Source organism: Fragaria vesca, linkage group LG3 (assembly GCF_000184155.1).
Source record: "Fragaria vesca subsp. vesca linkage group LG3, FraVesHawaii_1.0, whole genome shotgun sequence".
Taxonomy (NCBI): Eukaryota; Viridiplantae; Streptophyta; class Magnoliopsida; order Rosales; family Rosaceae; genus Fragaria; species Fragaria vesca.
Genome location: NC_020493.1, coordinates 15,268,290 through 15,280,077, shown reverse-complemented (window position 1 = coordinate 15,280,077; position 11,788 = coordinate 15,268,290). Strand labels below are relative to the sequence as shown.

General features: G+C 36.5%; 2 protein-coding genes across 2 annotated transcripts in view; both read right to left on the bottom strand.

Annotated features, from left to right (window-relative positions):
- The window catches only part of LOC101291030 (beta-glucosidase 11-like), a 4,736-nt gene extending 3,044 nt beyond the window's left edge, over positions 1-1,692 (bottom strand). Inside the window, exons 1-6 of the mRNA XM_004294358.1 lie at positions 1,468-1,692; positions 1,303-1,366; positions 729-784; positions 398-473; positions 228-299; positions 22-109 (exon numbers count right to left, since the gene is read on the bottom strand). Of these exons, the coding sequence (XP_004294406.1) occupies positions 22-109; positions 228-299; positions 398-473; positions 729-784; positions 1,303-1,366; positions 1,468-1,641 (530 nt within the window). The 5' untranslated portion in view covers positions 1,642-1,692. The remainder of the gene's footprint in view (positions 1-21; positions 110-227; positions 300-397; positions 474-728; positions 785-1,302; positions 1,367-1,467) is intronic.
- A 541-nt stretch (positions 1,693-2,233) lies between these two features.
- On the bottom strand, positions 2,234-5,347 carry LOC101290740 (beta-glucosidase 11-like). The gene is made up of 12 exons (XM_004294357.1): positions 5,240-5,347; positions 5,082-5,145; positions 4,557-4,612; positions 4,373-4,448; positions 4,224-4,295; positions 4,053-4,140; positions 3,592-3,963; positions 3,287-3,507; positions 3,156-3,184; positions 2,984-3,071; positions 2,783-2,873; positions 2,234-2,561 (listed from the first exon to the last, which is right to left on the bottom strand). The coding sequence occupies exons 3-12, from the start codon at positions 4,605-4,607 to the stop codon at positions 2,333-2,335; spliced, it is 1,317 nt and encodes a 438-aa protein (XP_004294405.1). The 5' UTR covers positions 4,608-4,612; positions 5,082-5,145; positions 5,240-5,347; the 3' UTR covers positions 2,234-2,332.
- Positions 5,348-11,788: the final 6,441 nt, after the last annotated feature.

Genomic DNA, 11,788 nt, shown 5'->3' with positions numbered 1-11,788 from the left:
TTAGATACTATTTCTACATACATAATCTGAGGGCTAACCCATCCTCCATACTCATCGTCGAGTGCCTGTGGGAGATCAGCGTGGTGTAAGGTAACATGAGGCTGGATTCCTGCATGCATGGTTCAAATTGATTTGTTAATTGAGCAAACATTCATATTAGAGATATATAAACATGTGTGTGTGAAATTTCCAATCACACATATATACATATTTGGTTACCTACTTACCTTTGCTGATTAGTTGGTCAATGAGATTGTTGTAATACTGTAGACCCTTTGGATTCACAGGTCCTCTTCCATCTGGAACAATAATATGCGCGCATACATACAATTAATACCAGTTGTATTGATAGATGGAGTGATCATATATACGTAGTAACGCAGTATAACATACGTACTGGATATAAGTCTTGACCATGAGATGGAAAATCTATACGCCTCTAGACCAGTATCCACCATTAGTTGCACATCTTCCTACAATTAAAATCATCATTATATGAGGCATGAAATAAGTACCATAAATAGATTAAGGATTTAAGGGTAATCTTCCCAACAAATCGATGTGAGACTGAGATGTCAAATGGCAAACAATATATATACTTATATTTTAAACTTTTGAACCAAGAAACAATAATTAATAAGATATGCAAAGCAACAATATTAAGAACATATATAGAATTAAAGATGACTGGAAAGCTGAGCTGAATCTAGATGCATGGCAATGCGTACCTTGTATCTATGATACTCATCACACGCTACATCTCCAGTGGCTCCATGCATTTTTCCTGAATTTATAAACTTAGTAATTATCTCCACATGTTTGGTTATCTCCACATGTTTGGAATATGCATACAACTATAGCAAATTGCCAACTTTGGTCGGTTGACTGCACCAAGATTCATTGATGGAAAATGCTCTCCAGTGCTTTGATACTTAGGTAGTTAGGGTTACTCACCAAGCTCTAAAAGAGCAAAAGACAATGGTGAAGATGGCTATGCGCACTTGCGCAGTGAAGTTTTTTATTTCATAATTAAAAAAAAAAAAAAAAAAAGAAAAAAGACAACAACAACAACGTCTTCTGAAAACGCCTTAAGGGTTATAAACATTGAAAACTATTGGTCAAAAATATCCTTCATGAAAAGTTATTTTTACCTCTGTGGAGTAAGTAGAAGTGAAACTTGCTATCTAAGTATCTATATTTATTTCACTTCTAATATTAGCTAACGGAATGCCTTGATAATTAGAGACATAATTGAAATAAGTTTAAATAAAAATAAGCAGAAGTGGTAGTCTGGGAGCTAACCAGCATGCGCATAGGTGTCCCAGATGCTAGGGGTTCTCCCGTCTTGGTCTGCAGCACCTTCCACCTGTCGAAGCAAGTACTCATTGATTTTCTTCTTCCATCTCTACCTAGCTAGCTTTGTGTTTTGGATCGGAGTAAAACAAAATACCGGACGTCCTTAATTACCTGATAAGCAGAGGAGGAAGCACCAAACACAAAGTCCGGTGGGGCTGGGAAGTCGGCTCTTTTGAACCCATGATCACCAGCGCCTAACTCTAAATCTAAAGAAAGATTTAGGGGGATACCGATGATAAGAGTTATGAAGGAGAGAAAGAGAAGCAGTTCCAGTTGCAGAACCATTTTCAACAATATGGATGGATCATGGATAATATGAATTATATAGAGATGTTTCGAGCTAGCTCAATCTGAGTTGGTAGCTTAATTTATACCACCTGGACTCTTCCAGTGTTTGTGAAGAAGAAAGAAAAACAGAGTACGTAAGAGGGAGTGAGAGGACATGTATATATGAGTGGTTACCGTTTTGCTATCCAATTACAGGGATAGGCAAATTGATCAATATGCACCATATACGCACACACAGTAGTGTTTCTCAATTGGTTGCTTTTGCTTTCGTCGTTTACAACTCAACGATGCATTGCATTCTTTTGCTATTCGTTATTTATATCCCTAGATTATATAACAGCCCATGCGTGACAATGTCAAATTATTTTTCTCTTATAAAGAGCTGAAAACTAATTATGTTCATTCTTTATTTACTTTTGATAATGCTTGAAGTGATGAATAAGTTTAACTTCAAACATATATACATGGATCTAATTATAATTAATTAAAGATTAAATTCAGTTTACTCCCTCAAACTTTAGGTCAAAAATCAGTACGATCCTTCATCTTTTTTTTAATCACATTAGTCCCTGTACTTTCACAATAATATCAATGTGGTCCAAAATTCAAATTTGACTCTGAAGATGACATCATCTGCTGATGTGGACCCCACAACATGGCCCATAAGAAGGACAAAAATATTATGTATCTACTGAAAGAAGTAAAGTTGATCAGTATCTGATGAATCTGAACGTGGAGTGATGTTTTTGTTCTTTAAAAACTTTGAGTACCAATGAGCAGAGAGTTTAGGCTGTCTCTTTAAATCAGGATCGTCCAAATCGATGTAATAGAGGCCGTAGCTTATTTCATAGCCACCCAAAAGCTCAATTGAATCCAATAGGGACCACATAAAATAGCCTCTAGCATTTGATCCATTCCTAGTTTCATGCATAGAAAAATTGTAATAAGGTGATCGAGATCAGTAATAGATCTAAGATAACATTAAAACTTAAACAGTTGAATACCCTTATAATCTCGATAATTAGGTTTCGAAAAACTGTTTTTACCTTGACAATTAACAGTTCGAGCTTTTTGAGAAGATTTTAAGAGTTAAACATGCTAGCTAACTTGTTCGAGATGGATGTTGGTAGGTGCATACCTTATAACATTAAGCAAACTGTGAATGTGGCCACGCAAATATTCGATTCTGGACCAATCCTCCAACGATGAATTGCGTCGAGTTTGTTGGCCTGCACATATCAATCCGTCCATTCATGCATCAAATACTATATATTATCAATCAACTAATTCAGCTAGCTATGACTGAAGAGATAGAGAAATTAATCAAATAATTTGTTACCATTTTCATGGATATACAAGGGAGGATTGCCGTAGTTTTGTTTGATATATTCCAACAGTCCTTCCATACCCCATGGTGTTATCGGAAACTGTTATCATTCACCCGATCCAATCAAATTAGTATATAGTTATATGCATCGACTAGTATTTAGTTACTGATGAATTGTTCGTACCTCCAATGTTGATGTATTGTGATCCAAAGCTGCATGCATGCAGGCACATCTAATTAGTGAAGAAAAAAAAAAAAAAATACTAGCTATACGCAGAACGAAAAGAAGCAGAATGTAGAAAATCACCGCCATACGAGAAATCTGGATTGCCGAATCAGCTACGTAGTCTCTTGTTTGAATGTTTAGGGCGGCAGAGTTGTCCTTGGCGTACTGCGTGTAATAGTAATTGAGTCCGATGAAGTCCAAGGAGCCCTTGACCAGTGCAGACTCAGCACTGGTGAACGTCGGAAGTCTAGAGCCTGCATTCTTTTTCATTACTTGAGGGTACTCTCCATACACCAAAGGATGCACAACCCTGATAGAGACATATACCACATCAATTCGATATCGATAATCTACTAATTGTAATGAATCAAGACAATATATCAACCGCACTCACCAACCGAAGTAGAAGTCCATAGCTCTTTGAGCAGCAGCTCGGTCTTTATGGGTTTCGGTTCGAGGAATAAACCAAAATGCAAGTACATTGATGCCTATAAACCCACGCTGCTTGTGCTGGTAGGTTTGCTTGTACAGTGCAGCAGCCGATGCATGAGATAACAAGAAATTATGAATTGCCAGGTATGGTTCCGTTGTGGAGTCACCCCTCGAGCAGTTAACACCAAATGGAGCTGAGCATCGTGACGGTGGAAGGAATCCAATATCATAACCCCCGAGTACAAACACATTTGGCTCATTCATAGTAGTCCAGTGCTTAACTCGATCTCCAAACTGTTCGAAGCAAACATTTGCATATGCAGTGAAGTCTTTGCTGCAACATCAGAAGCAACATTGATATTTATATATCCACATCTACATCAACATCTAATTTTTTTTGTATAAGATACTGATCCTACATACATAATCTGAGGGCTAATCCATCCTCCATAGTCATCGTCGAGTGCCTGTGGGAGATCACTGTGGTGTAAAGTAACATGAGGCTGGATTCCTGCATATATATTCAAGCTTCAAATCGATTCCTACATAATCATTGAAACTTATAAGCATACAAATGTGTAGGTATTTGGTTACCCTTGCTGATTAATTGGTCAACGAGATTGTTGTAATATTGTAGACCCTTTGGATTGACAGGTCCTCTTCCATCTAGAACAATAACATGAGCATACAATAAATTTCAGCTCCTATATATAATCTCTATATGGAATGTCTGGAATACGTACTGGGTATAAGTCTTGACCATGAGATGGAAAATCTATATGCCTCTAAACCAGTATCCACCATTAGTTGCACATCTTCCTACGTACAATTGAAATCATATGGTTAATTTACAAAGCAAATTACGTAGTCTATATGTGTGTAAAAGATTGTCTGAAAACCCAATTGAATCTCCATGGCAATGCGTACCTTGTATTTGTGATACTGATCACACGCTATATCTCCAGTTGCTCCATGCATTTTCCCTGAATTATTAAACTAGAATTAGTAATGAGATCTTCATAAGTAAGCTAGCTTTTGTGTTTGATTCTCCTTTGGCTGCTAGCCTGCTTTCATTCTGTTCTACCAACACATATGCTAACTTTTGTTCTACTTCCAAATGGAACAGAAAGCAATTACAGTAAAATATCAATAATTAGATGTCCAAATTAATTAATATAATTTTTCAGAATGAAATGTTCAATAAATTTATTAACCTATTCAATAAAATGGAAGTCAAATCTAATTGCTAGTCGATCGATCATTTATAACTTTATATGAGTGAGGAAATATTCAAATAACAGGAAGCCAAATGCTTTACGAAGATGCGGCTCCTCGTATTTGTTTATTTTTTCACTTTCAACATTTTGTTTTTCTAGGCACTTTACCTTTGTCGATAAAAAGAAAAAAAAATTTACTAGGCACAAAGCAAAATATATATCTGCTATTACTAACCAGCATGCGTATAGGTGTCCAAGATGCTTGGGGTTCTCCCGTCTTGGTCTGCAGCACCTTCCACCTGTTGATCGAAGCAAGTCATTGATTTTCTTCTTCCATCTCTACCTAGCTTTGTTTTTGGAAGATGCAAAATTATTAATACGGGATGTCCTTACCTGATAAGCAGAGGAGGAAGCGCCAAAAACAAAGTCCGGCGGGGGAGGGAAGTCGTCTCTTTTAACCTCATCATCATCACCAGCGCCTAATTCTAACTCGGAAGCTAAAGAGAGATTTAGGGGGATACTGAGAAGAATTACGAAGCAAAGAAAGAGGAGCAGTTCCAGTTGCAGAACCACTCTCAACATGATTGGATGGATTACAGAGATACGATGCGAGCTCGATCAGATGGAACTGCTAGCTTAATTTATACGACCTGGGCTTTGCGATTTATAAATATCTTTCTGAAGAAGAATGAAAAAGAGAGCACGTAAGGCAGTGAGAGGACAGGTATATTTGAGGGTCACTGTTTGGCTATCTCTTAGTCCGTATCTGTGGGTATTGATTCCATTTATGTGTGTATAGGTAAGAATTACGTATCTCTTAATCGTTAAGGTCCTTAAACTCGAAAAATAAATGCTGTTAAACATGAACCGTTCATGTTTATAACAGAAAGACGCAATTTGAGGGCCTGAATGATTACCAAATTGACTGAATTTTTGCAGAGATGATCTACACAATATTATCTAGATACTAGACGGTGGAGATAAAGAAATTCGATCGAAAAATGGTGCAAAAAATAAAAATCCGCACCAAAACCTAATTGGTTGCGGACGTCCGCAACTAGAGAAGGGACGTGTATATATATATATACACACACACACACACAAGCTTTCTTGGCTAAGGAGATCTTTATTTATTCTTACGGTGCGGATTTTCACTTTAGACTCATTTTTCAATCGAATTTTCACATCTCCACCGTCTAGTCTTTAGATACTAATGCATAGATCATCTCTGCAAAATTTCAGTCAGTTTGGTTATCATTAAGACACTCAAATTCGATTAAACCAATGGACGAACATAATTTTGTTAAACTTAAACTGTTCATGTTTATAACAGAAAAACGAAGTTTTAAGTGCCATAATGATAACCAAATTGGATGAAATTTTGTAGAGATGATCTATACATTAGTATCTAAAGACTAGATGGTGGAGATGTGAAAATTCGATTGAAAAGTAGTCTAAAGCGGAAATCCGCATTGTAAGAATAAATAAAGACATCCGTACCTGAGAAATACTATATATATATTCTGGATTAATAAATTTCTGAATATGTATATTACAATATATGTGAGTAAGGATTGTTGCCCTTATTTGTCACATCACTGCTATGCTCATTGATTGGAAAGCTTGTGCATGTGCTGCATTAAATGGTACAAAGTTGGATGCTCTCCCTACAATCTCATTTTTCGATCGTCTTGTGTGTGTAGTAGTATTCACTACAATCTTCTCTTGGATCTTAGCAGAAAATATAGAACAAGCTAACACGAATTTTAACTGCAACAGAGTCCGTCTTCACAAGAACATGAAAAGATAGAAACAACTATTGCTCCAAGGATAATCTTGACATGAATTACTACACGAACATAAACACAAACGTCTACGAGTACAAAGAGCTACATGTACTGCTTTTCTTGCTCAAGGAGATTCAAACATAAAGGTGTATGAAGATTATATAAACATATGATCGAATGGATATGTATATAGTCGAGGAGATATGCATATATGATTGAGGGAATATGTTTATGGTTGAAGAGATATGAACATACGATCGAAGAAATCTAGACAAGGAGTTTCTATGAACAAAGAAAGCTTTATTGATACTAGATAGTTCACAAAGTGAGAAAGATTTGGTACTAAGAATTTTTCTTCTCTAGCTTACCTCTTTCTCTTCTTCTTCTCCCCTTTTTATACTAGTTCTAGCTAAATGTGGTGATGATTCAACGAACATGTGTAACTTGCAACATAGACAATTCCCCGTACATATCTGACCCAAAACACATGTAAATTGAAGATGACAACTTTCCTTCTCAGGAAGTACTGTGAAAATTAAAAATGATGACAATATGTGGTTAACTAAAGCTAAAGAAATCAGCAGTCATTTTGTGCAAGATTTTAGGAAACGTTTCCAGGCCTTGGCCTTGCCTAGTGAAGTTAATTTGAAATTTTTTTTTGGATATTATTATCCCTTGTATTTCTCCTGCTGATAATAATTTGTTGACTGCACAAGTTACAGAGGTGGATATTCTTGAAGCTGTTCAATTCATAGGTCATCTTAAGGCGCTTGGACCAGATGGTCTGCATGCAGCATTCTACCAAAATTGCTGGAATGAGGTGAAGAATTCTGTTATCCCCTTAGTTCAAAAAAAATTTCAAAACTGTGCCTCGCTTAAAGATATTAACCATACCAATATTGCCTTAATTCCTAAAGTGGAGGATCTTGAGATACTAGGTCAATTCAGACCGATTAGTTTATGTAATGTTTCTTATAAAATTATTTCTAAAATTTTGGTTAAGAGATTGAAACCTCTGCTTGAAAATTGCATCTCCAAAAATCAAGGTGCTTTTGCACCTGGAAGATCTATTCATGACATCCTAGCTTATTGCTCATGAGATTTTCTCAGATTTTAGCCAGAAAAAAAGGAAGAATTGGTGCTATGGCCATCAAGTTGGACTTGGAAAAACATTATGATTTTCTAAGCTGGAATTACATTAAGCGTTGTCTGGAAAAATTTGGTTTTTCTCCTATCTGGATTAACAGGATAATGAAATGTATTACTTCTTTTTCTTTTTTTGTGGTTATCAATGGTAAAGCTGAAGGTTTTTTTCACCCTTCTAGAGGAATCAGACAAGATGACCCCCTCTCTCCCTGTATTTTAATTTTATGTATGGAACCTTTAATTAGACAGCTTAATAAATTGGCTGATAAGTCTAGTTCTCATGTTGGTCTTTTATCATCTCCTTGTGGTTTTAGAGCTGCAAACCTAAAGTTTGCTGATGATTGCCCTATTTTTTGTAAGGCTTCCTCTAAAGCTGCTAGAAATGTTTTAAAGGTTTTAAATAGTTTCTCTGAAACTTCTGGACAAAAGATCAATTTTAATAAATCCTCTGTATTTTTCCTCTAAAGTTCCTAATCAAGTTAGGAACAGTATTGTGACAGTGTTGTAGATTCAACATAAGACAACTATTGGTAAGTATTTAGGTGTTCATAACATTATTTTTTGGAAAGATCATGTTAATGCAAATGAACTTCTGCAGAGAATCAATAGCAAACTAGCAGGTTGGAAAAAGGCACTCTTTCGAGAGCAGGTAGACTTACGCTACTGCAAGCTAATATATCTGGTATGCCTAATCATATTATATCTTGTTTTAAATGCCCTGCTAAAATTACAAAGGCAATTGATAAGAAGGCTAGAGATTTTTTCTGGGGTTCTAATTCGAAGGTTGCAGCAGTGGCCTGGGACAAAGTTTTTACTCCTAAAAATGTAGGAGGCTTAGGTATAAGACCTTCTGGTCACTTTAATAATGCGGCTCTAGCAAAACTGGGCTGGAAAATCATCACCCATAATGAAAATTGGTCGGTTAAGATTGTTAAAGCGAAATACTTGAGACATTCTTCTTTTTTTTCCAGGTTAAAAAGAAAGCCTAGCCTCTTCCTCTTTAGCTTGGAAAGACATTTTGGAAACAAGGGGGCTGATTCAGAAGGGTATTAGATGGACTGTGGGTGATGGTAAAGATATAGCGTTCTAGACTTTCAATTGAGTATTTTCTTTCCCTCTTATAAACCTTATTGATGATAATGAGCATATAAATATTAGTTGGAATGATGTGGTTGCTGATTACATTATTGATCGATAAGTCTTGGAACAAGGATAAATTATTGATTGGATGTGCTTGATATAAACATTGTTTATCAAATTTGTGGTATTCTAATCCTAATGAATTTATAAGCTAGCTGACTCCTTTGTTTGGGGATTTAGCCCTAATGGAGAATTTATTATTAAATCTGCTACCTGGCTCTAAAATTATGAGGCTGAAAGCCATGAGCATTCTCCTTTATTGAGAAAAATTTGAAAATCTGATTTGGCCCCAAAGATTAAAATTTTTAGCCAGCTCCTCCTAAAAGGGAGGCTAAAGACCAAGAGCCGACTCTACAGATTTGGTATTACTCCAAATAATTTATGCCCTCTATGTGATCAAGAGGAGGAAACTATTTCTCATCTTTTTTGTAATTGTCCCAAGTCTATTCAAGTTTGGAATCTTGCTAATTGCAGAGATATTTACTACTCTAATAACTTGACTCATAAGTGTCGAGATTTATTTATAGATGGTCATATTGATGCTTCTAAATTTGAGGTTAAAGACCAAGATCCGGCTCTACAGATTTGGTATTACTCCAAATAATTTATGCCTTCTATGTGGTCAAGAGGAGGAAACTATTTCTCATCTTTTCTGTAATTATCCCAAGTCTATTCAAGTTTGGAATCTTGCTAATTGCAGAGATATTTGCTACTCTGATAACTTGACTCATAAGTGTTGGGATTTATTTATAGATGGTCCTTTTGATGCTTCTAAATTTTAGAAGATTCTTACCTTGTGTTGGCAGATTTGGCAGAAAAGAAATAATTTTGTGTTTCATAACAAGGCTTTCTCCCCTCATGCTGTTATAGCTTGTGTTGCAACTTACCATTGTCCGACTTCAGCCTGCATCAATACCCCTTCAAGAAGTACAAGGGCCAACTCAAGCAACATTTAGTGGAGCCCCCCCTCCTTATGGAAGAATCAAGATCAATTTTGATAGCTCGGTTATTCAACAAAGCTCTGACGCTGCTGCTGGTTTTATATTGAGAGATAATTCTGCGTGCCCTTTGGTTGCCTCTGCTCGAAAAAATTGGGAAGACAATTGTTCCCATTGTAGAGGCCACTGCTCTCAAAGACAGTCTTATTAAAGCTAAAGATATAGAGATCCAAGATTTGGTATTGGAAGGTGATTCCTCGCTGATCATCAATTGTATCAATGGGAAGTTCAAATTTCTCTAGAGGCTCCTTCAAATTATTCATGACATCAAGAAGATTGCCTGCTCCTTTCAAGGCATAAGCTTTCAGCATATTCTCCGTGAAACTAATTTTGCTACTAACGCTTTGGCTATCGTAGGCCACCAGCTTTCGAGTCCGCGCTACTAGAAGGTGGGGTTTCCCCCGGTTGTAAGTTCAGCTATTAATTTCGATACCTTTAAAGTTGGTTGCTCCAGAGGTTTCTCTTTATAATAGTCTTTAAGCATCAAAAAAAGAAAAAAACTTTCCTTCTCAGGCATCCTACACAAATTAAAAAGCATGCATGTATGCACTTATCATATGAGGCCGAATATGGTTGATTGGTCTTTTCGGTATATTGGAAAGAATCTGACAACCTTCTTTTACTCACCGTAATTTACATGCTATATATATTGTTCTATATATATGGTAGAATTATCATCAACCATGTTTTGAGAGAATGATAATGTCATCACGTCTGCGAAAGTCGTCCTCTAGCCTAGCTTCTAGGTCAATCTGCTTGGGAAAATTTTCTTGCTCCTTCTAATTTTTTTTTTTGGGTAGAATGGCTCTTTCAACTGGAAATGCGTAATGCGTTATTCTTTGATCGGTTCGAATCGGTAATGGCCGTTACCAACTTCAAAACCAAAACTTTCGGTAATGAAATATGACTTTCAATTACCAAACCAAAAACTTCGGTATGAGATAAATCTTACAAACTTCGGATGTCGGTTTTTTGGTATTACCAAACTTCACAACAAATATATTTTCAAAATATAACAAAACAATACAAAACTATAAAATTTAAATATCACTTGAGTTTCTAGAGTCTGATAATACATATACAAAAAATAGTCATTTCAGTACACATTATCGAGTATGGTTTAATTTTCTACCGAAATAGTCAGGATGTAAATGTTTCCAAATTTTTATATGAACAAGTTATGTGTCATCTATGTGAAAGTATGTGTGTGGAAGAGTCGACCAAAATAAGTCACATAAGGGCAGTAAAAGCTTTTTCGTGTAATAAGTGACGTTAAATTATGGTTGACCGCTTTGATCAAGACCCGAGCATTATTGAGTACAATTGAATTTTCTATCATAATTGTATTATACTATAATGATCACATCAGACGGTCGAATTTTAATTTTGTGAATTGTAATCATTGGAACCACAACATGTCACATCCCGACCCTTATATTTTTACCTTATTTACTAGCGTGATTATAATAAGAATTTTACCGTCTCGATCATTGAATTAATAGTTAATTGGTCCCTAGAGGGGTTTCGGGGACGATTATGTGCGGAGGATTATTCGTATGAGGAAAATACGACGACGGTAAAAATAGTAATTTTAGCTAGTAAAAGGTAATTTTTATTCGGGTATTATTTTTTCGGGGTGTTTTATTTTAGAATTGGGTAGTATATAGGTGATGGACTGGTTTGGGGTGTGAGGCCCAAACCCATTCTCTTTTCCTCCCGATTTTCTCTCCTCACCCGCTCCCGCACCCGAGCCCTCCCGCTGCCGGATTTCCGACCGCCAGACCGCCGCCGTCCGGCCGCCCCAGACCGCCGCACCGGTCCCAATCGAACGGCCTCCAACCCAGCTTCCATTCTAGGCCGGTAGCAGCCCC

Excerpts from the sequence above, each read along its gene's own strand:
- LOC101290740 (XM_004294357.1), bottom strand. The coding sequence starts at position 4,607 with ATGCATGGAGCAACTGGAGATATAGCGTGTGATCAGTATCACAAATAC. Across the intron at positions 4,296-4,372 it reads ATGGTCAAGACTTATACCCA|ATGGAAGAGGACCTGTCAAT; the intron begins GTACGTATTCCA and ends TTATTGTTCTAG. Across the intron at positions 2,874-2,983 it reads CTTGTATATCCATGAAAATG|GCCAACAAACTCGACGCAAT; the intron begins GTAACAAATTAT and ends TGATATGTGCAG.